The sequence below is a fragment of the Emys orbicularis genome, chromosome 4, assembly GCF_028017835.1.
Source record: "Emys orbicularis isolate rEmyOrb1 chromosome 4, rEmyOrb1.hap1, whole genome shotgun sequence".
NCBI lineage: Eukaryota > Metazoa > Chordata > Testudines > Emydidae > Emys > Emys orbicularis.
In genome coordinates, this window is record NC_088686.1 from 138,756,916 (window position 1) to 138,783,628 (window position 26,713).

General features: G+C 50.7%; 1 protein-coding gene across 1 annotated transcript in view; it reads left to right on the plus strand.

The window, feature by feature from the left end:
* Nucleotides 1-26,713, plus strand: part of GRM4 (glutamate metabotropic receptor 4) — a 183,302-nt gene that overhangs the window by 95,326 nt on the left and 61,263 nt on the right. Inside the window, exons 3-4 of the mRNA XM_065403414.1 lie at nucleotides 16,035-16,170; nucleotides 22,032-22,186. Coding sequence (XP_065259486.1) covers nucleotides 16,035-16,170; nucleotides 22,032-22,186 — 291 coding nt within the window. The remainder of the gene's footprint in view (nucleotides 1-16,034; nucleotides 16,171-22,031; nucleotides 22,187-26,713) is intronic.

Sequence of the window (26,713 nt, forward strand, 5' to 3'; positions counted from 1 at the left end):
AACCCGGCAATCCCTATGAATTCAATGGGGCTTCTCTATTGAGTAAAGTTACTCAACTGCTTAAATGCTTGGAGGATCAGGCCCTAATTCTGTTGTTCAGCCTGTGTTGCAAAAGCTTATCGACTCTCTGGTATGAGCTGCTTTTTACGAGCCCTTCCTGTGTATTTTGCATTGGATACCGTCTCCTCTTTATCCTGATCAGTTACTTTCTCTCTGAATATTTAACGGCTCCCTTTTGCTAAGGGTTGGCATTAGATTAACCAGGCAGTAACCGCCAGGCTCAGGCCTTCCCCTGTTTATTAAAGATTGGTACTACTCTAGTTTTCCCACCCTCTCCTCTGCTGCCTCCCTCTGAGATGCAGCCAATGGCACAGTAGCTAATTTTCCTAAGGCCTTGCAAGGTGCATCACCCAGAGCTGCTGCTGTGTAGATATTCAGTTTCCCCTGTATTCCCTCACCTGTTTCCTATCAACTGCCCCATTGACAAGGTCTTCCTTACCCCCTAATTGTCCATATCCCGTTGTGTTGTGTTAGGCTGATTTTAATTGAGCTCCTCAGCAGCTCAACCATTTCAGAATCACTATTGATTTAGTCTCCCTTCTTATTTACTAATGGGTCTACGGCCGCCGAAATATTTGAAGAAACACTTCACCCCCACAGGTAACCTGGCCTCGCACAGCCTCTCTTGGGGCCCTTCTCTCTCTGGCAAACCTGACTTGGTGACAGCCTTGTTTGGGTCTTTGCTCCCTGTAAAACCACAATGCCATCACATGGTCCTGCTGACAAGTCTCTCGGGCTGCGCTGTCTACGAAACGCTTGACAACAGCGAGGCAGCTGGTCTGCTCTCATTGCTGCTTATTACGTCATTCAGGCTCCTCGCCTGTGGCCTTGTTACTCCTAAATCCTTGCTTCCTCTGTTGATGTCTTCTCCTTTCATGTGAACCTGCCTAGGTGTGTAGGCTGTCTCCTGTAGCTTTCAGCTTTGGGCTCTCTCGGGCATCGCCCCTCAGCTTGCTCTCTTCTCACCACGGCTCACTGGAATTGCCGGGCCTTGGCTGTTGTACTTGGCTGAGCACCCCCATGTCGGTATCCTTCATGGTCCAGACTGGACTTGGCTGTAGTGAATATAAAGGGGATTCTTTACTGTGGCTGCTGGATACAGACAGACCCTGTGGTTCTCTCTAGCTCCCAGTTTGTTCTGCCTATGTCACTGCACAGGGTCCCCTGTGTCTAGCTTGGACTGGGGAGGCATTATTATTTATTATTTAGTTGTGTTGTGGTAACACCTAGGAGCCCCAGTCATGGACCAGCACCCCACGGTGCTAGGTGCTGTACAAACACAGAAGGATATATCTTCAATGCAGAGTCAACCTAGGCCCTTTACCTAGCTTTTAGCCTTAATCCCCCTACTGTCCACACACAAAGCTCCCTGGCTGGGGTGTGGAGGTGTTTTAAGCCTGGGCTATCTGAGCCAGCTGGGGAGGCAGGTGAGAACCTGAGTTGCACTTTAAATGATGCTGGAACCTGCCCACTTTGCAGTGAGGATGCAGGGAAATCACTCCAGGGCTGAAAGTCCTCCAGTGCCTTCCCACAATTCCCCTGCAGGTCAGACAATTGATACAATTGACTGGGAAGGAATCCTAGAGCATCTCAGCATAGAGAACCATCGGACGTGCCCCCGGATACACATGGAGGAGTGCTGCACCAGTGAGGACAGAATAACACGGGTAGGGCTTGGCAGTGTGGACGCTCATACTGGGGCTAGGCTCACCTGGCTGTTCAGAGCCCAGTGCCAATGAGCCAGGCTAACTGTGCAGTGGAGCCAGACCCAGAAAGACAGTCCCTGCTCCAGAGTGCTTCCAATCACGTGAAGAAGGCATGGGATGGATCACTGATTCTGTTAAACCACTCGCCGCCACCCCTGCACAGGGCTTCCAAATACACACCCGTCATTAAACAGCTCGGCCAGCTCCAAAATCCCTCCCCTCCCCCGCTTTAATTGGCTCTGCATGAAACTGCCCTCCCCCTCAAGGCCGCCGGCGTCATTGGCCTGATTCCCTTTGGTCACTGCTGCTTCCCTGATTATTTTGCTGCGTTGTTTTCAGCGCTCAGCCGTGTTAGTCACTCTGCTCCTTTCGCCCACTCAGCCACACCCACCTCTCGCACTGTGTCTGTCTCATGTGGCTTTCTCTCCCTCCGCTCTCAAGGCCTCAGTAAACCATTCGGTCCCTCCCCACACGGCCTGCTATGCCAGTCACGGCAGCTCCCATTCCCACTCCACCCCTTCAGCAGGCTCGACTTGCACGTGATAACAGGTCCCCCCCGATTCACCCTGTTGGTGCAGTTGCCGTCCGCCGCATCGCCGTTCTCTGATGTAACGTGGGACATACGGCGGCCGGCCACTCTTTTCCAAAGGAGCTCCCCCTCAGACCATCAGGGCTCACTCGACTGATGCTCACTCCCGCTCTCCTCGCAGCGCTCGGGTGACGACTGACAGTGGATGGGTGAAACTGACACACACAGGGTGTTTGGAGCAGGTAAAGATCATGCCTGATCTGATGCAAAGGCTGTTATTTTGGACACTTGCCTTGCCTGCCCTTGGGAGCCTGCACTACAGAATCGAGAGCAAAACACATGCTGCGTTCTCTAGTCTTGTTGGGTTTTTTTAAACCCGCCAGTTTAATTACTTTTTTTCTTTCCTAATTTAGTAGCAGTGGGACTTGAACCCATAGAGGGAGGAGCGTAATGGGAGGGGGAAATCCCACCCTGTTCCTTGGATCTCTGCCAACCGCTGCTGTAAACAGTGTGATCAGGGCAGCACTAGCCATGGTGGAATCAGAGTTTGAGCTGGTTAGTGTGTGTGACAGCTGGGGACGACAGCAAGGAGTTAGAAGTCAACGGAGTAACATGCCGCTGAAGATTAGAAGAAGTCCCTTAGGTCGCCGATGTCGTGCAGAAGGAGAGAGAGGCTGGTCTCTTGCCAGGCTTCGACCCACATGGCTTGTGGGATGGTGCTGATGCTGCTTGTGTGGGGTTAGCATACACTGCCCTGTCCTATATCCTCATCCGGCAGGTGCTCAGGTTTTTGCATTGGGTGATCAGATATAAGGCGACAGCGTTTCCCCACCGACGTGCCCTGATATGTGGACTCAGCCTCTCAACCCCTTGTGGGGACGGAGATAGGGTGATGCTCAATCCCTGGGTGTCGGGATAGGGCAGGTTCTCATCACTCAGGAATGCAGCTCCCCAACACAACCACAGCCCCGCCCAGACCCAATGAAGGTGGGAGACCTAAAATGTCTGGGCTGCCTATGGACACTCTCTGTATTGGGGGAAGGGTATGGGTCTCCAGGGGCATCCCGTGGCAACCTGCATTTCAGAGCCCTGGACTCGCCTCTCTGCCCCGATGTGCAGGTTGCGTTGTGTGTATATGGCAGCGCTTGTGTGGGTAGACAAGTGACTTTGGGAACGCGGACTTATGAACGTGTGAATGTGTGTGTGGGAGCGTGTAAATACAAATGTGTGTACATCCAAGTGTGATTGTGTGTGTTGGTGTAAGTGTGTAAATACAAGTATGTGTACATCCAAGTGTGATTGCATGCATGCGCCAGGACTTTATGAAAGACTCTTATGTTTGCAAACTGCTCCCTATGTTGGATTTTCTCTCTTGATTGCCATGGAAACAGTAATTAAGCTGCGGCGGCTCCTTAAAGAGCTGGTGTCTCTGATGCCTAAGCAGGTGTTAGCCCCAGCCTGTCCCGGCGGGTCAGCAGCCATGCCTGGCGGGCTAGCCAGTCCCCGATAACTCATCATGGGGCGGATCATCCAGTATCTGTTGACACTGCCGGGTGCTGTGTCTGTGGTTTTGCTGGTCTGCCTGCCTGTCCTGGAGTCTGTTTATCCAACTTCCTCCTCTCCATCCATCTGCCTCCCCATATGGGAAACAAACATAAAATTGGCCCAGTTTCCTCCCATAAAAATAGCCTGTACTTGGCAATATTTGAAGAGTATCAACTCTGCTGATTAGACAGGAAGGAGAGGCTTGTGGTTCAGACGCTGGCCTTAGGGTTACTGCAGCTGGAGGTATAATTTCCAGCTCTTGCAGACATACTCATACTAGCTTTGATTGACCCAGCGTGCTAGAAATAGGAGTGTACCTGCAATGGCACAGGGGGTGGCTTGGGCTAGCTGCCCAAATACGATCCCGACGGAGATCCTTGCTATGTACATGGTTGCTGTGGCCACACTGCTATTTGTAACACGCTCGCTCATTTAAAGCTAGCGTGTGTATGCCTATCTGAGTTGGAAATGACTCCTGTGTCTCCAGTGTAGACGTACTGTACCCTTAGAGTCTAGAGACCTGGCTTCAGCTCCTGGCTCTGCCAGCAACGCCCTATGGGACCTTGGACAAGTCACTTAATTTCTCTGGGCCTCGGTGCACCCATTTGTAAAATGAAGCTAATAATACACTTTGTCTTGTCCAGCTAGATTGTAAGCACTTAGGGGCAGGAACTGTCTTTCACTATGTGTTTGTACCGTGCCTAGCACAATGTGGCCCTGATGGCTACTGGTGCTTCTAGGTGCTATGAAGACTAATTTATATTAGACAGGTCTTTTGGGCTGTGATTCTGGTCCAGTTGAATGCATCTCTCCTGTATTCCACAGGTGTCTAATATACTGGATGGGCTATATGGGGGAGGGGGATACAGAGACAGCTCGCATTATCTGGGGATCTGTGTGTCTGCTGGTAAAACCCTTGTAGATTTGTCCCTGCAAACGTGTTCCCTTTCTGAGCATGCAAATCCCGTTATTTGTGAATGGAGATAATATATCTCGCCTCTTTCCATCACCCCCCCACAGCTGCAGGTGGAATCCTCCTGTTTCTGCCCAAGTGCCGGCTATGGGGTGCAATCTCTGTTGGAATTTGGGGCTGGGAAGGGTGTACGATTTGACGGTCGGGCAGAGTCCGTGTCCTGTGAAAAGCCACGTGTGGGGTGGTTTTGGGTTTTTTTTGGTCTGTTGTCATGGCAGTGTAAATCCACAATAACCCAGTTGAAAACCATGGAATTACAGCAGTAAAACACCAGTATAAACTGTGCTTACACTGCTCTACAGCCAAAATGCTTCTGAAATAAATGTAGTCAAACTGTACTAATTCTGGGTCACTGAGAACGAAAATGATGCTTAAAATTGTTGATTGGCTCTAGTTTTCAAGATATGCTATTGGATCAGTATATACGACCCTTGACTTGGGAATGGCGAGGGTAAGTGAGTTATAAAGGGAAGGGATCTCAATTTAAACCAGAAATGACTAAAATACATCTTTGACTGGATCTATGAATAAATCTATGACTGGGTTTGGACAGTACTTGCTTTTTAGGCAAAACAATGAATGATGCAATCTGAAGCTGGTATTGCGTCATACGTGATATGAATTGCATCATGTTATTCCTAGAAATCATGGATGATGCAATCATAACGAAGCTTACATCACTCTGCTGAACAAATTGCCCTATATCAGCTCTAGAAATCATACAGTGTCGTGCTCTCTTATTTGTCAGTGTTTGATTTTGCAAAGGGACACATTTCTGTTTAGCCAAAGTGAGCAGAGATGCCTCGTACTTGTGTAAACAGTGCAGATAACTTCTGCTATGTTTGTGGTGAAGTGGCTTTTGCATCACAAAAGCGCAGTATAACCACTATGGTTGAGAGAGCCTATCACCTTTATTTTGGCTGCAAAATTGGAGATCAGGACAAGAGGTGGGCCCCACACATATGCTGCAACACTTGTGCAACAAATCTTCGCCAGTGGTTGAACAGGAAAAGGAAATCTATGCCTTTTGCAGTGCCAATGATTTGGAGAGAGCCAACAGATCATACCAGCAATTGTTACTTCTGCATGGTGCCTCCAGTTGGGAAAGGTGTGTCAAAGAAGAAAAAGTGGACTGTGCATTATCCAAACATTCCATCAGCTATACGCCCAGTACCCCACGGAGAAGGACTGCTGGTTCCTGATGCACCAGAATCATTCTCACTTGAGTCAGACGAGGAAGAGGAAGAGGATGAAACTTCTGGTCCTGAACCATCAATGTCACAGGACCCACATTTTCTCCCATCCTCCTCCTCTGAACCACACCTCATAACACAAGGTGAACTGAATGACCTTGTCAGGGATTTGGAACTACCCAAGAGTAAGGCAGAGCTGTTGGGCTCCAGACTACACCAGTGGAATCTCCTGGCAGGTGAGGTTAGGGTTTCCATGTTCCGTGACCGTCAAAAGGATCTTGTCCCATTCTTCTTCATGGAAGGTGATCTTGTAGCCTGCAACATCGATGGTGCGATGGCAGCCCTCAACATCGTTCACGATCCAGATGAGTGGAGACTGTTCATTGATTCATCGAAGACGAGTCTTAAAGCTGTTTTACTGCATAATGGCAATGTTTTGCCATCAATTCCAGTTGGTCATGCAGTCCATATGAAGGAAACCTATGACAACATGAAACAACTTTTGAGGTGCATAAACTATGACCAACATCAGTGGCAGCTTTGTGGCGATTTGAAGGTTGTTGCTCTCTTGCTTGGTCTGCAGACTGGATACACAAAGTACTGCTGTTTTCTCTGCGAATGGGATAGTCGTGCAAGAGATTCCCACTACATCAAGAAAGCTTGGCCACTCCGACAGTCATTGGAGCCTGGGAGGAAAAGTGTTCAGCATCCACCACTTGTTGAATCAAGGAAGATTTTGTTACCACCCTTACACATCAAGCTGGGTCTGATGAAGAACTTTGTCAAGGCCATTGACAAAACACAAGCAGCTTTCAAGTACCTCCGTGGAAAATTTCCAAGGTTAAGTGAAGCTAAGATAAAGGAAGGTGTCTTTGTTGGTCCTCAGATTCGTGAACTTCTTCGAGATGATGCATTTGACCATGCACTGTGTGGCAAGGAAAAGACGGCATGGAAAGCCTTCCAGTTAGTGGCAATAAATTTTCTCGGAAACAACAAGACAGACAACTACAGGTTGTTGGTGGAAAACCTCCTCAAGGCATACAAAAGCCTTGGTTGCAACATGTCACTAAAGATACATTTTTTGCACTCTCATCTAGATTTTTTTCCACCGAACTGCGGAGCAGTGAGCGACGAGCACGGCGAGCGATTTCACCAGGACATTGCAACAATGGAGAAACGCTATCAGGGCAAATGGAGCCCATCAATGCTTGCAGACTATTGCTGGACAGTGACAAGAGATGCTCCATTTAATGAATACAAGAGACAAGCCAAGAAGCGCCAAGTCGACACTGAATAGGACTAAAGTATGTACAGAATAGTTTTTTGCCTTTTGTTTCATAATAAATTTTATTTATATAACTCTTTTGCTGATTTTTAAAGTGTTACATAAACAGGACAGGTGAAATATTATCATGTAAAGCAACCATAAACACATGAAAAGACCTAGGTTTACAATTTATGATTAAAACTCTACTATCTACACAATATACATAGACATAAAATGTAAAAACTTAAATATCTTAGAAACAGTAGCCAATCAGTTGTTTTAATTGTCATATTTGAATTCAGCACATCAAAATACATAATAAATAGCACATTTTATCTCTGAAGCAGACGACTTCTCAAAAATTGTAGACCAGTGTTATTTATTATGTGTATTGCAGCAGCTGCTACTGGCCCCAGTCCTGGAGCTGGAGCCCATTGTGCTAGGGGCTGTACAAACAGAGACCCAAAGAGATGGTCCTTGTTCCAAAGAGTTTACAATCCAAGTAAATGAGATCAGACTTCAGCGGGGGGATGGGTGTGTGTGTGTGTGTGTGGTGGTGTCCGGTTTGAATTCCATGCCAAAAATTCCCCTCCAATATCTTTCCTGAAGGGGTGTATGTGCGTGTGTACATGGAATGCTATTTCACCAACTCGCTTTCCAAAAATATTCGGGAGGACAGCATGTGCAATACATGTGCCTTTTTTTTTTTTTTTTTTTTTGGCATGGGCATGTGCAGATGTGTCTGTGGATGGCTGTGTCTATGTGAGTGTGGTTGTGTTGGTCGGGAGCTTTTCATATTCAGCAAATTCCACAGTTTCCCAGTAGAATATTTGCAAAGATCTATTTTTTGTCACTGTTCAACCAGAGTTTTGAGTGGGTTTGTACACCTGCATATGTGTGTGCACGCACACAATGGTATGTTAGCTGTTGTATACCTGTGTGCGTGTGCAAGTATGTGTGTTTGCATGCAACAGGGCTGGCCACCTGCTGCACACCCCCTCATGGCCAGGGGTGGCTCTGTGGCACCCTGCCTCAATTTCCCTTTTCTCTCAGGGCTCCCCAGTAGGGGAGTTGCTGGAGGATCCCAGGCTGGGTTTGGAGTGGATGACTCACTGCTCTCTGTAGCATCTGCTGGCCTGTGATCCTGTAGCAAACAGGAATTCCCATTAGGAGAGGAAAGCCAGATGAAGCTCTGCATACACTGGAGTGTCCCTAGCTTGTTTGCTCCCTAGCTTTGTGTAGGCAGCTGACAGGAGGAGAGAATCATAGATACTGTGTAGTTGAAAGCTTCCCTGCCTGTCAGCCTGAATCAAACCGAACGTAAGAGGATGTGGCATGACTTGCCATGCGCTATGTGTTGTTAAAAGGGGTGCTCAGAAGTTCCAGGCTTAGAGCCTGGTGACAGACAGCAGGTGTTGGGACTCGAACGGCTCCTAAACCAACCTCCTGCTCTCTGACGTCTCCTGGCTGGGGCTGGGTGAGCCAGGCTGGAGAAGATACAAGGAGCTGAGTCGCGTTCCTGAGCTCCAGCTGGGGATCATTCCCGAGAGCTGGAAAATATCTCAGACCTCTGAATGGCAGAGGGTGTCTCTGAATGTGAACCTTACAAACCTTTGAGGGGTCACCCGGGACTAGCAGTCACTCACCTTGTTGCCACGCAGCGATTAGCTTTCTGAGGGAGCAGCAGCCAAGCTAACACGTTCAGACCTTCCTGGGCCTGATTGTCAGCGAAGCTCTTCCTGCAAGACACCTAGGCAGCTTTCTGGATTCTGGGCGCTGGTGGTAACCTGGGGTGGCATCGGAATTTCTCAGACCATGCCCGCCACAGGCCATTCATGAGGTGATGGGGCAAAGCCCAGTCCAACATCTACTGCAGCGGTTCTCAAACTTCATTGCACCGCAACCCCCTTCTGGCAACAAAAATTACTACAGGACCCCAGGAAGAAGGACCGAAGCCTGAGCCCACCCAAGATCTGCCATCCCAGGGGGGCAAAGCCAAAGACCAAGGGCTTCCGCCCATAACCTTAGCCCCACCGCCCAGGGCTGAAGCCCTCGGGCTTGGGCTTTGGCCCTGGGCCCCAGAAAATCTAAGCCAGCCCAGGCAACCTCCTTAAAATGGGGTCGCGACCTACTTTGGGATCCCAACCCACAGTTTGAGAATGGCTGATCTACTGGATTCCCAGGGGAGAGGGAGATGGCTTTATATTAGGCAGCACCATGCCCTTGAGCTGAGTAATGGAAGGAATGGAATGAAGGCGGGATTTGTCCTTCTCTGCTGCCCCCATGAGACTGACGCTAGCAGCCAAGTCCTCTCCTGGCCCTCGGATCCGTGTCTCTTTTCCAGGGGGGAGTGAGAACACAGGGATGACAGAAGCAGCTGGTGGATTCCTGCCGCTCACGCTGCCAGACACAGTCAACGTGGTCCCTGGCAAAGCTGGGCGGGAAACTGTTTTCACATCCCACAAAACCATTTTGGGATTTCAAATTTAATAAATAAAATCCTGATTCAGGAAGAAAAGTCAAAATCTGGAAAATTTCCGCAAACCGAAAATCGTGAAACACAAAAATTGGGTTTGGGTCAATTAGAAATGTTTCATTTAGATGATTCTGGAACATTTTGTATCACTGTCAAATTGTTGTAAACTTTTTTTTAATATAAATTAACTTAAATTTTGAACTGGAAACTCAAACATTTATGTTTTAACCCCTTTTGACAATTCCAAAACACGTTTTCCCCCTAGTCCGTCTGAACTGATCCTTTCTCACAAAAAGTTCTGGGTTTGATGAATTGGCATTTTTTGACAGAAAACCATTCTGTGGAAAGATGCCCGACCAGCTCTGGTCCCTGGAAGCAACCTGCTATGAAGGGAAGGGAGAAATCTCTCTCTGTGGAGTAGTGAGTTATGGAAAAGTGCAGAGATCAATAATTAATTATGACTCCTTGTTGGGGAGCCTTCTGGTTACCATGGCTCCGTGGCCAATAACACGTGCAGGGGGTCGGGATCTAACAGTTACTTAGGGGCCTCTGAGGCATTCCTGGTTGAGCCAGGCTACCCATTCCTGCCTACGCTGGGGACTCACTGACACAACCAGATCTCATCCCACTACACATGTCAGTGCCACCTGCTCTAATGGGGCTTATTCCTCTCCCATCAGTGCGCACACATGCACAGAGCATGCTGTGCACTAGGGGACAGACTGAGACAAATACAGAGACCCAGCTGCGGGGACACACACACAAAGAGACCAACCTGTGCACAGTCAGGTCACATACTCAGACAGGTCCACAGGGGCCTGTTGTCAGTCTGTCTTTCATAGGTACAACTCAGCCTTGTCTCAGTCACATTGTGTGTGTGTGTGTATGTGTGTGTGTCACACACACACACACACTCTGTCTCTCTGTCATGCTCTTTCCAAGGCTCAGGGTGTAACCCGGTGGAGATGAGGCTGCATGAACTTTATGGAGCCGTTCCTCCAGCTGCTGCTTCCACACTGACATCTGTCACCCTCCCGTCTCCAGCATGCTCGCCCTTTGGGGTACTACGTACGGGCTGGACCCCGGGGGCGTTTGCAGTGCTGCACACAGTGTGAAGACCTAGGGGTGGATCTTGTGCTGTGCTAGGAAGAGCCAGGATGTGGTTTCAGTAGCAGGACGTGGTGCTTAGAAACCCAAGGGAGAGGCACCTTAGGAATACCTGAGCTAGCTCCGTGGCATAAGGTGGGGGCAGCCATGAATCCACCACAGGAAAGATAGCTGCATTCAGTGCCTATGGGGTGTTACCTGTTGAACCTTATGAAAGGCCTGTGCATGGCTTTGTGCTCATGGTTATTCATGAGCTGCTCTCCATTAACCTTTCACCTCCAGGGGCTTCTCTTGTCAGGGAAATGCCATTTCTCTCCTTTGCTCTGGCAATTACAGCCAGCAAGCAAATGAGCACATTGCAAAGGGCTTTATCTCTGAATAGGGGGATGCTTAGCCAGGGGTGGGGTGAGAAGGGAGCGGGGGAAAGAGATACAGAGAGAGAGACAGACACACACCAAGGATAGAAGAGACAGAATTAAGGAGCGGTGAGGTGACCCCATCTCCATGGGCTAGCCAAAGGGTGTGATACAGCACCCATAGGAGGCAATGGAAAGGCTCCCTATGGCAGATCATTGGATCTGGATCAGCCCAAGGTGGCACCAGATGGAGAAAAGGGAGGGAGGAGAGGGAAGAGCTGGTGAAGAGGAGTGGAGGAGTCTCCTACCACTCCTGTACAGCGCCTAGCACAACAGGGCATGTTACGGGTGATGGCATGTTGGATCCATGTGACGATATTGACTGGTCTGATTGTTCTCCTTGTGCTGTCCATGAGGTCAGAGCCACTTCTGTCCCCAGGGGGGAAAACTCCATCTGGTAAGTTTAATAAAACAGCTCTGGAGTCATCTGCCTTTCCTCCCTGTGTCCCCTGCCTTCCCTTGCTCTGTCTTTGGAGGGATCTCCAATCCAATGCAAGGCCTGGGCTTATTCCTGCCTTGCCCATGGTTCAGTGTGGGACCATGGGGCTGTTCACATCTCCTTCCTGTGACTCTGTTTCCCCATCAGTAAAATGGAGACCATAAGCCTTGCCTACCTTGTGGGAGTGGGGTTAATGTGGAATCTGCCCCTCTGCAGAGGACCAGCACAAGGTGTCAGCACTGCTTAAAGGCCACTTAATCCCTCCAGTGGGACCAAAGTGGTGCATAAGCCAGCTGCACTGGCGTGAATGTCACCCGACTGTAAAGCGCTTTGGGATTCTCGGATGAAAGGTGCTATAGGAGTGTATAGTGGCATAGGAGGTAGTGTGCCTAGTTGACAGACACTGGACTGGGTCTCAGGAGACCTGGGTTCCATTCCTGGCTTGGCCTGCTGGGCAACTTTGGGCGAGTCACTTCCCTGCTCCGTGCCTCAGTTTCCCCATCTGTAAAACAGGGATCATGAGACTGGCCTCCTTTAAAATGAGCTATGAGATTTACTGATGAAAAGTGCTAGATAAGAGCTGAGTTTTATTATTCTCTCTGATACTGACAGAATAGCCATGGTCCCTAAGACCCCCACTCACCCTGGTCCCTACTTGGAGCTCCTAGGCTCTAAAAATAACACTTATAACCCAATCTCATGCTTAAGGCTGCAGGTTTGAGCCAAGGGGCAAGCTGCTCCGCTGGTGCTCATCCGTGGAGCTGCGCTGACTTCCGCCTGCTGAGGATCTGGCCCTGGGAGCTCCCCAGCCAGCTGGATGAATGCTCCGGTTTAAGAATTCCTTTGAATCCCAGTGCCTTCTGCTGTTCCTTTGCTGTCATTCCCCAGCTGCACGGCTGCCAGATTCTCATCTGGAGGAGGGGGTTGTCCTCTCTGGATGGCAGGAGTTCTGGGAAATCTCTCTGCAATGGCAGTTGTGTGCTAATTACTCTGACCTTTGCTTAAGTGGGGATCCTTTAGCGGCAGGCAGGCATCAGCCGTGTCATTTACTATGCAAATTGAGACCATCAATTATATCTGGAAGGTCCTGGAATGTTTAATTTTCTCTCCCATCTCTTTTCCATTCTTTTTTTTTTTTTTTACTGGTGCCTGCCAAAAAGTTGCAGCGAGGAGCCGTTGGCTTTTGGCGGGGCCAGGGCTGGCAGGCGTTCAGGGTTAAAGCCCAGCAGACAGAAGCGTGGTTACTCATCCAATTTTCTTCTCATTCTCTCTCTCTTTTTTTAAAGTTTTAATTAGCTGCTATTTCAAATGCTCAGCAGTTGGCTTGGTGAGTAGGTTACAGAGCTCCCATCTCTGTGATCAAGAGGTCACTCTCGTCCAGGGAGGAGTGGAAGAACTGCTATCGCAGAATAGGTCAGAGAACCATCTGGTCCTGTCACCTGCCTATTACAGCAAATGTGGCCAGATGCTTCAAGGGAATACGTGAAACCCTTGCAAGGTGTGAAATGCACCCCTGGATGGAGGCGCCAGCCTGAGGCCTTGCACCATTTAAAGTCCTAGGACTTGGTACATGGGCCTCATGCTGGGGTGAATTTCACCCAGTGTTCCTAAGGGCTTGCTATTCTGCACCCACAATCAGGGCCATCTTTTTCAAAGCAGCCCATGAGCGGAGCCCTGCTGGAAATCTGCCACCACTTATTTTGGTGCATTAAACGGGTGCTGAGCTCTTTCATTGAATTTCTTCCTGACCCAAACAGGGGCCTGGAGCATGAGGATGGAAAGCCATTATTAGCCTACCTGACATAACTGCAGATTATAAACCAAGCCCATCTCTCATGAAATTTAACGGGGTGGCACCTCAGATTAATTTGGCCCTGTTATTTAGCTTGTAAGCTTTTCCTTCTGTGTTTGTACAGCACCTAGCACAGTGGGGTCCTGATCGATGACTGGGGCAGCTAGGTGCTACCGTAATACAAATAGATCATAATTGTACGTACATTATATGTATTTCTAATGGCCCCATTGCCACAGTATTCCAGAGCCATTCTGTAACTAGAACAGTACATCTGTGGTCCATCGCTAACCAGAATAGGGACTAAACTGGTGATGCCTATTTCTGGGAGGGCAGGGAGCTCGAGCCCTAAGGGGCCAAGCCTCGGGCAATAGGTCTGAAATCCAGAAGGCGATAAGCCAGCGTTTACACACACAGTTACAAGAAGCCGGGCTGGGACTCAAAAAGGAGAATCCGAAATGATGAGCTCAGCTGAAAGCTGTTTGAGAAGCAGGAATGAAGAGTGGCAAAGCGAGGAGGGTGATCTGAGATTATGGAAAGAGTGAATGCAAAGGAAGGCTTGGAGGAGATGCCAGAGACAGGGGAACCGCCGAAGAATTGAGATTAGGAAGGGAGAGTGCGGTTATGGCTTGAAATGACAGATAATAAAAGGAGTAGGTGGATGGTAGAGATTAGTTCTCGAGACGGCTGATCAGAGGGAGCAACACGACAAAGGGATGATGTTACAAATCAAAGTGATGTGTGAAAAAACAATCTGCGGCAGTGGAAATAATGGGAAGATTTTTGTCTCTTCCCGGGCATGCACCGTAGGCAGCAAGAACGCACTGAGCAAATATATTCGGAGCACTAGGGGCCCACTCCGAAGCCCATTGGTGTCAACAGGTGTCAGCCCTTGGTGCAGAAGGAGGGGAGAGAAGGAGAAAAAGAGCCCCGTGGCAGTCACTGGTACTTCTGGCCGAGTAAGGGCTCAAACGCTCACAATGGCACTGTGATTGTTGTTGTTCATCCCAGTAACATCCAGAGGCCCCATGTGAGATCATGGCCCGGTTGTGCGAGGTGCTGTGTGCACACACCCACAGAGTAAAGGATGGCCCCTGCCCCAGTGAGCTTATGGTCTATAGACCAAACAGACACCGAGGAGGAGAAGAGATCTGAGCTCAGTTCTTGGTGCTGCCACTGACTTGCTGGGACAAGTCACTTCATCTCTCCACGTCATAAGAACATAAGAACGGCCGTACTGGGTCAGACCAAAGGTCCATCCAGCCCAGTTTCCTGTCTACCGACAGTGGCCAATGCCAGGTGCCCCAGAGGGAGTGAACCTAACAGGTAATGATCAAGTGATCTCTCTCCTGCCATCCATCTCCACCCTCTGACAAACAGAGTCTAGGGACACCATTCCTTACCCATCGTGGCTAATAGCCATTAACGTCTTCAGTTCCTGGTCCACAACACGGGGGTGGCCGTACTGCCCTTCTCCCATTGCCATCTGCCTGGTCTACTTAGGCGGTGAGCTTTTTGGGGCAGTGTTGGAAATAATTATCCTAAGGAGTTTATGAAGCTTTACTGTGACTCCGTTTCCACACACGCATTCCTTTATTAGCCTCAAAGGCCACTTGGTGCTGGTTACATCCAAAATATCAATACAAGCATATACAGTCTTCTATTCTATGCCTGAGCAACAATACTCCTATAAGTGTTGGCCAACATAATTACAATGGGGTCAGGCCCAGGAGACACCTTGCATCATGGCGTGACTCCAAAGGGTGCGGCAAAGCTCTGATAAAGAGCCCCTAAAGAACCTTGCTTTGTATACGCTATAATAAACAAGTGATGTTACTGCTGGTTATTGGCCCTTAGCCAAAGCTAGATGAGGGAGTTTTAGGGAGCAGGTTCCCAGTTAACCACGCTCTTTGTTTCTGTTACTTCCGCCCCAGCCTGAAAGACGATAACGCTGGTATTCCCCGGGTCACTACAAAATTAACTCAACAATTCTTCTTTCTCAGGATTTTATTCTCTTTGGTCTCACGCTGGGAGCCTGTTTCTCATGCTACCATCCAAACTTACCTTACAACCATAATTTGTGTAGGTCCCATGTAGGCCTAGATTCCTACAGGCCGGGCCAGTCTCTCGTTATGTGTCTATGCAACGCACAGCAAAATGGGGCCCTGATCCTGACCTGAAGCCTCTACGTGCTGCTGTAATACAGAGCATGTTGGCATTTGCTGCCCCTACCCATGTTAAATGGCCTCACGCTGGTCTTTTGCTGGTTTCCTTGGTTATAAATAACCGGCATTCCACACTGTGTACCGGCCGCATGTGTTGCCATCAGCAGCAGGGGGCGCAGAGGTTTGCTCACTTCCGGGGTCGAGCCGCTTCCAGAGACATGTAGATCTCAAGCATGTGGGACCCAAGAGTGAACCCTTCTTTCCCCCCCCCCCCCCGCAGCAGTTAGGTATCCCCCAAAGGGAGCTTGAGTAGGGCCAGCTGGTTCGAAGGCCTCTCTAAACGTGCTGTGTCTTGTCCGCCCACAGGGGGAGTGTGCGTGGCCCAGTCGGTCAAGATCCCTCGGGAGCCCAAGGCGGGAGAGTTCGATAAGATCATTCGCCGTCTCCTGGAGACCTCCCACGCTCGGGCCGTCATCATCTTTGCCAACGAGGATGATATCAGGTGAGGGGAGAATGGGCTGGCCTATGGAGGGGTGGGGGGCAAATCGGAGGAAGCGAGGAGGGGGAAAAAACAAGGTTTTCTGTGTTGGTACCTCCCAACGCTGTCCACCCCCACAGTGTCTCCTACAGATCCTTAGCATTCCTTGGACCCGGTAGCCTGTTTTATGGACCACATCACAGCGCTGGTGTTGTTTGGTGCACAGGGTACATAATTATAATGAGGAGAGTGGGGGCTAATGGTTAGAGAAGCAAGCTGGATTTGGGGCTCTAGGATTCTATTCCTGACTTTGCCACTGACTTTGTGTGACCTCGGGCAAGTCATTTAGACCCATGTTTCCAGAAGGAGCTACTAGTTTTGGGGTCCTCAGTTTCTGGGAGCCCCACTTGCGTCCCTTAAGAAGATACTCCATCCCTGCAGTGCAGTGGGGAGCTGCAGGATTACAGGCAGCAGACAAATCAAGGTGACATAGTGTGGCTTACATTGTTTACGGAGCCTAATGATTCACATTGATTTACACCTGATTTTTGTAAGTGTCTAATTTATTAATCAGCAAACATTATGTAAATATGGGTAAACCGAGATTTTAAAGCAGTTTACATCAGATATGCAAACGAACAAAGTTTCTTTTCCCTCCTTAATAGAAATGTCTGAAAACCTGACATTTATGCTCGCTCGCTTATGCGCTGAGGAATCCTGGATTTACCTTGCTGTGTAAATGGCAAGCACCATTAAACAGGGGTTTGTAAACATTTACCCAGGCGAGGGGGGTGTGTAAACGGGGGAATTACATCCCATTAGCACTCATTGACACACACCTGGAAAATATGGGGTTTTTTTCTGTGCGGCAGCAGCCTGATGCCCGCTGCTGGCCAGGTTCAGCTCTGTTACACCAGAGAAATGACACTGATATCAATAAAAAGCGACAAAGAGTCTCTGTGGCACCTTATAGACTAACAGACGTATTAGGGCATAAGCTTTCATGGGTATTCACCCATGAAAGCTTATGCTCCAATACGTCCGTTAGTCTATAAGGTGCCACAGGACTCTTTGTTGCTTTTTACAGATCCAGACTAACATGGCTACCCCTCTGATACTGACATCAATGGGATTGCTCCAGATTTACAGCAGTGTAAATGGGATCGGGGACTGGCCCCTTGCCTACCGTTCAGTAGAGATGCAGGCAGCACCAGCTCGCTTATTCTTTATGGGCCACCTGCCCTGCTGATGTAAATCAGCGTAGCTCCATTGACATTAATGGAGCTGCGCCCACGTACACCAGCTGAGGCATTGGCCCAGGCATGGGTGTTTAACCCTTTTGTAATGCGCCTGTCACAAAGCTGGGCAGTGCCTAGCACAAGGCAGTCTTGGTTCTTCACTAGGGCTCATAGGTACTGGGCTAATTCAAAGAGAGACTAAATGAATCATCTTTCATTACGATTGTGGTCGCCTGCCAAGACCTCAATCGGGAGTGGAGCCCCGTTGTGGGAGGTGCTAGACACAGGAAAATACAGTCCCTGCACCGAAGAGCTTAAAGTTTAATTTAGTGACCTGGAATAAAAACCGTGGTGGAAACTATTTAAGGGCCAGGTGTCATTTGGCATAGCTCCATTCATTGGTTTCAACAGAACAACACCAATTTACACCCGCTTAGGAGCTGGTCCTATACCCCAACTGGAAAGAACCAACAGAAGTAAATCCACAGCCAGACCAGTGTGCGTCAGCTGCTCCCAAATCCCTCCTAAAGCCACTTGGTCTGAGTCCCGTGGTCGGGCTGGGATCGTGCCGCTTGCTGACCCTCCCATCTGGCTTGGGCGATCCTCGTGCTTGTCACCGGGCCGGGGGGAGCTGGCTCTGGGAGCTAGGGAAGTGGCAACACAGCCAGGAGTGTTGATTGGCCAGTGCCATGTCACAGATGTTCGGCATCCCTGCGGCTCGGTGGAGTGTGGCTTTTAAAAAAAACATAATAATGCCATCTGGACTCGGGTAGCAAGTAATTAAATCCCTGACATAGGATGTGTGAGTCATAAATCTGCCTTTATGCTTAATGAGAAACAACTGGGGGTGGGGGATGCGTAAATTCTCTTCCCAACTGTGCACCTAGGGCTCACTCCAAAAGGCGGTGAAGTCAGTCTCCTCAGTGAGCTCTGGATTAGGTCCCCCCCTAGTTACCTGTGCAATGCTGCAAATAGAGGCTGATGGGGGAAGGGTGGCGGGGGAAAATGGAGAAGGAGACAGACGATGAGACAAGTCAGGGGGATAGGAGAAGGACAGAGGTGCTGCTGAGGTTGATGGGCCCTGGTATGAGAGCTTAGATAGACAGACGGCTGGATGCTGAGCGGTGCAGAGTGCTCCTGACATCGCAGGTGTTTAGCGCCTATCAGGATCATGCCCTGACGGGAGTTGGAGAGAATAAGGAGGTCACGTTTCAGGGCCTGGGAGGCTGAAATCAGTGAGACCAGGCCAGAGATTCAGGGGCTGTACCAACACACGGAGGAATGCAGGCCCTGCCCCAAACAGCTTACAATGTACCTGAGGGCCATGCAATAAAAATCATGGTGTAGAACATTTCAAAGAAATACCCCCAGCGGGTGTAAGTCGGCACAGCTCTGTTGATCAGCAGATCAGATCCTTAGCTGGCGTACGTTGATTTCAGTGGAAAGATGCCAGTTTGCACTAGTTGAGAATCGAGGTTGGGGAGAGGGGTGGTGCTGGGTGTGGCAAGGATCGCCAGCAGTTTGGCAGTGGCTGTCTGTCTGAGTGGCACTCGATCACCCAGCAGTGCCCAGTTCAGTGGTTGCGCTGGCACCGGTAGGAACATTTGTCTCACTCCAGCGGCTCACAAGGCTGCTCCGAGTTGCCTCACTGCACGCATGAAACCCCCTCCTCAGCGCTGGAGCCTTTCCAGCCTGCTGCTGTGTAACCTGATTTTCCCTAATGTTCAGTAATTAAAGGGGGAATTCAATTACCTGTCAGCAAGTATGCAAATGGGGCTGGAGAGCCAGTCTCTCCGCGCAGCTCCCTCGGGAAGCTGCAGCCGTGCGGTGGAGTCGGGGACTTGGCTGGCTGCATGCTCTGTTGCTCAGCTGGGGCCTTTGTACATTTCACGCCACTGCTCCAGCTGGGGGCGGGGGGGGAGAGGCACAGACGCTGGCTGCAACATGCACCTCAGTGTCCCAGTTCACCTGTTCGCTTTACCCATTGCTATGGCCTCCTGCCATCTCTCTTCACTAGAGATGGGCATGAACCTCAGCCCCATGCTCTGTGGGTCAGGGCCGTCTCCCTCTGGCATCCTCCCCACTTTCTCGCTCAGCATCGTCTCTCCTCCTTTCTCCCTCTCCCTCCTCCTCCTCCTGGCTCTCCCCTTTTCTTGCCCCTCACTTGCTCTATCCACCCTCCCTCTTCCTTTCTTTCACTCTCGTCCCATCCCTCATGCCTTCCTGCCCACCGGGCCATGAACATGCCTGCGCTGCAGGCTGGGTTAGAATCACAGGGCAGACACCAATGGAAGTACAGGGCAGGGTAAATTATTCAGTGAATTTTCCACTGATTGCCTAACGCTCTGCAATATTTAATAATTCTCTTGCCTGCAGCGCTTCCCTGCGTAAATACCAGGGGTGTCATTCTCCCCTGGCCTGCTGCTGGCACAGTCCTTTCCATCCTGGGCAGGGTGGGGACCGTTCTAACTGGGTAGCATGACATTGCTCCCATTGTGCCTGTGCAAAGGGACAACACGCGGCAGGGCAGGACTGGGTCTAGTCAGAAGAGGGAGTGGAGTTTTCACCTCTCTTTCCCTGGGCAGCACTTAAGCCCAGCAGCTGCGATGGCAGGCAGGAAAGGGCTGGAGACAGGGAGGGGTAAATGGCAGGAAGGGGGGTAGACAGTGTGTGTGATAGGAGAGGGGATGGAGACAGCAAGGAAGAGGGTGGAAGAACAGAGCCCATTTAAAAGAATCGAGGCGACGCATCTGAATCAAACACTTTACTCCAGCCCAGCTGCATCGCATCTGCTGTACGCCCTCTATTCACTTTTCTTGTTATGCCATTGACACAGGTGCATCCAGCTTGTCTGGTATGAAAGGCAGAAAGTCAGACCCTCTGTTGGTGTAAATCTGGGTGTGCCTTCCTGCAGCGCTGCGCTGGTTTGACTAGAGGTTTGAACTGGTCTCGTTAAACCAGAGCCGAAGGCTGTGTGGACGCTCTAATTTTGGTTTAAACAGGTTTGTTATGATGTAGCATAAGGCACAGTTCGCCCGTGTCACTGAAGGAGTGATGTTAAACTGATTAGGAATAGGTTTCAGCTAAACTAAAATCAGTCACTCCTAACACAAAATTAGACCGTCCACCCAGAGGTCTGCACCGGCTTAACAAATCAGTGCATGCTTGTGCCTAGACAAATCCTTGGCACAGCTCCGGTGATGTCAATGGGACTGCTCTGATTGACAGCAGCTCAGGATCTGGCCCATAGCATCAAATTCTGCTCTTAGATGGGGGTGCAGAGTGAGAGCAGAATTTTCTTAACCTATTGATCACGGCTCTCACCTCCTCTTCCTGCTTACATTTTTAAATAAATATTTGTCCCATCATTTTCCTAGGAGATGAAGTTAGACTCACACCACAATAATTGCCAGGATTTCTGTTTTTTCCCTTCAAAGACTGGTACCGCAATGTCAGCCGACCAGGATGAGGGCGGTCTAGCCTTGTGGCTGGAGTGGGCAGCCGGCCTCGTGGCCAGGTCAGAGCTGTAGTCAGTTGTCAGGAGCCAAAGCCACTGGGAAAACCTGGAGGTAGAAACTGGGTACCAGAGCCAGGGGGTCGAGCCAGAGGCCGTAGTCAGGAGCCAGAGCCAAGGGTCAGACTGGAGGACAGGAACTGGAGCGAGCAGGGTAGCAGGCAATGAGGGATTCAAGGCAGGGATAGGACAGAGGCAAGGCTGGAGGAGCAGGAACCAGGTAACATGGGACCAGGCGCAGTGGTAAGCAGCACGAGTGTTGAGAAGCCAGCAAGCTGCTGCTGCTGCTGGCTTATAAGCCAGCTTGCTGGCCTCTGCAGACAGTCAGGTTTTTGGCTAGTCAGGCAGCCTGCTGCAGGCCAGCTGTATTAATGAGGCTGTCTGGAGACTATCTCTGCTGCAGGCCCTGATTCCTGACATACAACCGCCCATCTCCGCTGCTTCCTGCATTTCCTGGGACTTTCCAGAAGTAACGCCCTCAGGGCCCTGGGATGCACATCTTCCCAACCTGCTGATTTATACAGGGATGTTTATTTTGCCAAGTACCTGTGTTCCCTTAATCACTTTTTAATCAACAGCTGTATTGACAGGGTCTTTTTTGCTTCCTCATAAAGAGGACAGGTCATTGAGTCAGAGCGATCTGGGCCTCTTGGGGCAAGCAGACAATGTGTGTTTTAATACAGCTAACTATAAATGTATCCATCTAGGAACAAAGCATGTCGACCATACTTACAGGAGGGGGGAACTCTATCCTGGGACGCGGTGACGCTGCAAAGATTTGGGGGTTGCGGTGGATATGCAGCTGAACATGAGCTCCCAGTGTGACGCTGTGGCCAAGAGAGCGAATGCGATCCCGGGATGCATAAACAGGGGAATCTCAGATAGAAATAGAGGTTATTTTACTTCTATATTTGGTGCGACCGCTGCTAGAACACTATGACCGGTTCTGGTGCCCACAATTCAAGAAGGGTGTGGATAAATTGGAGAGAGTTCAGAGAAGAGCCACGAGAATGATTATAGGCTTAGAAAACATTCCTTAGAGTGATTTGGGCTCTCCATTCTGCCCCTGCTTTCTCTCTCCCACACTGACCAGGGCGCAAAGACTACAAGCTCACAACCTTTTCTCTGCACAGGAGGGTGCTGGAGGCAGCAAAGAGGGCCAACCAGACCGGGCACTTCATCTGGATGGGCTCAGACAGCTGGGGCTCCAAAATCTCCCCTGTGCTCCACCTAGAGGAGGTGGCCGAGGGATCTGTCACCATCCTGCCCAAGCGTGTGTCTGTCAAAGGTACGTGGGGCCGGAGTCTACAGCTCCCCTGGGGCTGGAACTGGGGTAGGCGTGTGGGCGGAGCTAAGAGAGTGGGCGGGACTTGAATGAGTACCATCACTTATTTTTTTTTTCCATTTTGAGCCCTACTGCTTCTCTGACATAGGGTCATCCACTACCTTCCCTGTCCACTCTACTGTGCTGTGCCAACGCATTCCCTCCGTCCAGCTGCCTGTCCCCTCTGCCTTTTGCCTTGCGACACACCTGGTTATACCATTGCATCTCTCCTTTCCCCTTTGCAATTGCACCAAGCAGAGGCAAGTCCAGAATCCATTCCACATGGACGCACAAACCTTGGTGCATCTGCAGGAGTGCCCAAAGACAGAAGACTCCCTTGATCATGCAATGACCTTTGAATAGCGAGGAGAATAAGGCTAGTGCCCACTTGGAAAGAGATCTAGGTGTAGCCCTGGGCAGCGAGAGGAAGCACCCCAGAACTGGATTTCCGTGCCCGGCTGGCAGGGGTGCTAGGCATAGTTCCTAGGGGAGGAGGAAGACCTGGAAATGGATTTCTGTGCGTCTCCAGAATGCAGAGAGTCCCCGCTTCCCTCTCTCACGTGCTCGGCTTAGAGAATTCCTCTCAAAGAGCCCAGTAATTATTCTGAAGCTTTACGGTGAGTGATGGATCCCAAGCGAAGTGGATGAAAGGCTGGCAAATGAAGGCATTATCAGGGCTATTGCAGTGAATTATTCAATAAAGTATCATCATTCCTTTGCTCTGGGTGGGTGGCCGCTGAACATTTGCTGAGTGCATCTCCGCACAGGGTGAGAACTGCACAATTAGCAGGTCCGTTACCCTAACGCCAGGCTCCCCATCCAGGAAAGCATCCGCGCTTGGGAAGCTTGAAGCACCCCCATCTTCCATGCCCAGCCAGCTCAGCCTTAAAGGGGTCACCCCCTCTTGTTAGCTCCCTAGAGATGGGGGATACGGCTCCACTCTGGCTCTGCCCTGCTCCGTGCTGAGGCCCTTTCCCCCCCTTCCTGGTGCAGTCCCAATTCCTTTGCCAAGGTGTTCACTCAGCCGCTGTCAGAGGTGGTAACATAGACCAGGACCCTGCCAAGGCACTGATTGCAAAGCCAGCAGCTTTCCCGGGGTCTGTACATCCTCTGCCATCGTGGGGATAGATAGGGCCACCTGGGGAGAATGGCAATGAGAAGCTCCTGCGTTAGTCTGGGCACCATCACACAGCACTGTGATAGCAACAAGAACCCCAGTGGCCAAAAGGCCCCTATGAGCTTTGCAGATTGTGGGCCAGATCCTCAGCTGGGGTGGATCAGCATGGTCCCATTGCCAGAAGCACTGTGGATCTGGCCTCTAGAATGGCAGTATGGTCCAGTGGTTAGAGCACAGGAGGGCCTCCTGGGTTCTATTCGTGGCTCTCCCACTGACTGGCTCTATGACCTTGGGTAAATCAGTTCACTTCCCTTTCCTTCAGTTCCTTGCCCCTTGGTAAAACAGAGATGTTCATGCCTGCCTCTTTGGGTGGGTCGGAGGACTGGTTAAGGCATGTTTGGAAAGTGCTGTGAGATACGTGGATAGAAGGAGCTGTGGAAGGACAACATAATCTCACCGGAGTGACCGCCCGCCACTGAAATGCAGCCACCTCTGCGGTGGAAGGGGGCCGCTGTTTAACAGCACTCTGCAACATTACCGAGTAACTTAGAGCATGAAGTGAAGGGGGATATCCTACTCACCTGATCCATCAGTGATACTTGATGTCAGTCACGCGTGGCTGGAGCCTGCCGTGCCACGCTCAGGGCTCTGGGAGCTGAGCCATGCTCCGCTCGTTATGCTCAAGACTTGAGCAGAGCACTGGTTGTTGGGGAGCGCAGAGGATGTTGTGCAAACTTGTTAGCACTGTGGGAGGGAATTGCTGGGAGCCACACTCCCTGCGTCTGCTGTGTGGGGTCAGGGTGGAATGGCTGGAATTTCCCCTTCCCGGAGCAGCCACAAGAGGGACAGAGATGGGCGGGGTGGAAGATGCAGCAGCCGGGGTGTGTGTGAGTGTGAAGAGCCCCTGACTTGCCCAGTGCGTATCCTGCTGCCATCACAGAGTAACTGTTTTAAAGCATAATTATTCTGTGGCTCTTCAGCTCTTGAATCAAAGATCCCGATGCTCCCAGTCCCAGCCAGATCAGGCTGGGTGCCTTGTGGCTGGCTCCACCTTTATAATGATCTGAACCAAAGCCCTGGCTCCCAACACTCCCCTGAACTTTGGGAAACCCTGGGTCTGGATCTGAGCTTGGGATCTGTTGAGTACCCCTAACCCAGGGGATCGATATTACATGAAGCCATGTGGTCACTAAGGCCGCTTTGCCTCTCCCATGGGCAGCGGCTCCCCATTACAGTGAAGACCCCAATTTCCTTTCCCTTGTTTGTTCCCTGCTCAGCGCAATGACTGCGAGACGCAGAGCTTGTCAGGGCACATTACGCTCCCTGCCGTCAATCACTAACGCGTCTAGAGACCGAACCGCCAAGCGCATTGATCTGCTGAAAGCTTCTGACAGCTGCTCCCTGAGACTTGGGGGCAGGACACTGATGCTCTCTGCCCTTTGTGGCAGAAGCTGCAGAGCAATGGGGTGAAAGGGCCAGGGGCGCTGCGGGAGGTGGGGGCCCCTCAGTGTCCATACCTGCGTACGCTTTGTTGCATCTTTGAATCGGAACATGGGGGCAGATGCTACCCCAGGGACCTGCATTTTGACGTGTGGTCCAAGGATCAGGTCCTATCTCGCTGCACGAATGAAACGACTCCCATTGACATCGGGGGAGTCACATGGGCACGGTGGTGACAAGACAGCGCCTTTCCCCAGACCTGGTGTTTCAAAGGAAGGTGAAACACAAAAGGGAGGCAGAGAGCCAGGACCCGTCTCGTATCACTGGGCTTGTGCTCAGGTGGATAGCTTGAGCCACCGCCTGTGCTGCCGTGGCCACATCGCTATTTGCAGCTCACTGGCGCGAGCAGAGCTAGTGTGTGTCTGTCTACACCGGGAAGTGCCCTCCCAGCAGCTGCGGAGACGTTCTCCGTTGTGACAAATGGGAGGCCGCCGGGGTGGTGGCTAAGGTTGAGGGCCGGGAATTGGAAGACCTGGGTTCTATTGCTGCTGCCGACTCGCTGTGGTGCCTCATTTACCCCGTCTGTAAAATGACAATACTGACACTGCTCTGCCTTTGTGAGATCTGGGCATGCAAAACGCTGCACAGCAGGGCCAGCAAACTTCAACATGTGCAGAACCCACCATCCGGGCCAGCTTTTCCAAAGAGCAGAGTGTGTGCTGAGCTCTGTTCAACATCTGCCCCTGCTGCCGATGCCCAGCACTTGAAACATCTGTCACGGGGCTCTTGGGAAAATCAGCCTGATTAGCCTTCTCTGTGCGTTATTTTCAGCCCCTCCATTGTGCTTGTTGTCATATTTTCCCTCTTTTCTGCTTCAGTTGCCCTTTGCGCTCTCCCACTCGGATGCCTTTAATCATCCTTGCCCTCTCTTTTGAGAGAAAGTCAGCACAACTAAATACGTGACCAAACGGATCCTCGGCCGGTGTAAATCGGCATGGCTCCGCTGACGGCGAGAGCTGTGCCAGTTTGCACCCACGGGGGGAGTTGCCCCATGGCATTTAGCGGGAGAATGGTGCTGTCAGTTTCTATAATGCCCTCATCTTTCCCGTGTTGTTCGCGGTGCCTTGAATGCTTCTTGCTGGCTTTTCAAAGCAGAGAGCAGGCCCCTCCACTGCCTGGTGTCCACAATGGCACCTGGATTTTTTTCTCTGAGAGGTTACAGGTAATTCAGACCCCATCACTGTGTAGCGGCAGTTCACATTGTTCCTTCCAGCATGCCGTGCCTTGTACCTCGTTGCACTGAATTTTGTTCTGCCACAGCCTTGCCTCATTACCCGCTGTTCCCAGCCTCTTCCGGGCTTCCTCTCAACCTTCCTTTATCTTGGCTCTTGCCTCTTGCAAGGGACTGTAACAAAAGCCGACTTAGAGTCTACCTACACTCTGTCCCCTGCATCCCGTGCATTGGGGGAAACTGTCTACTCAATGCACAGCCTAAGCCACCAGGTTATGGGGCTGGGAGGGAGGGGAGAAGAAACCCTCCCTCCTAAACAGTAGAGCAGCCCTCTAGCTGTTCCATGGAGGGGTTGACTTCTGCCCCAGGTCCTCCCTTACTTCTCTCCTGCCTCCCACGTCCCCTTGGGATCTGCAGCGGAGGTAGCCCTCCCGCCATGGGTTCTGTGGGGCATGGTAGGAGGTTGCATTCCCTTTGCAGGCTTCTGGAATGCTGCCCCCATAAGCAGTGGGACCTCAACACTTCTCTCCGGGCCTGCATAAGGGGACATCAGGATCTGACCCTATGCATAAAGACCAATGGCACTCATTGGCAGATGGGGCCTTGGTAGATGCTATTCTCAAAGCCCATTCCAGGAGAGGGCAGAGGGTCTAGTTCAGATTTTTCTCCCAGGTGGTTGTACCCAGAATCCATTCCAAGAGCT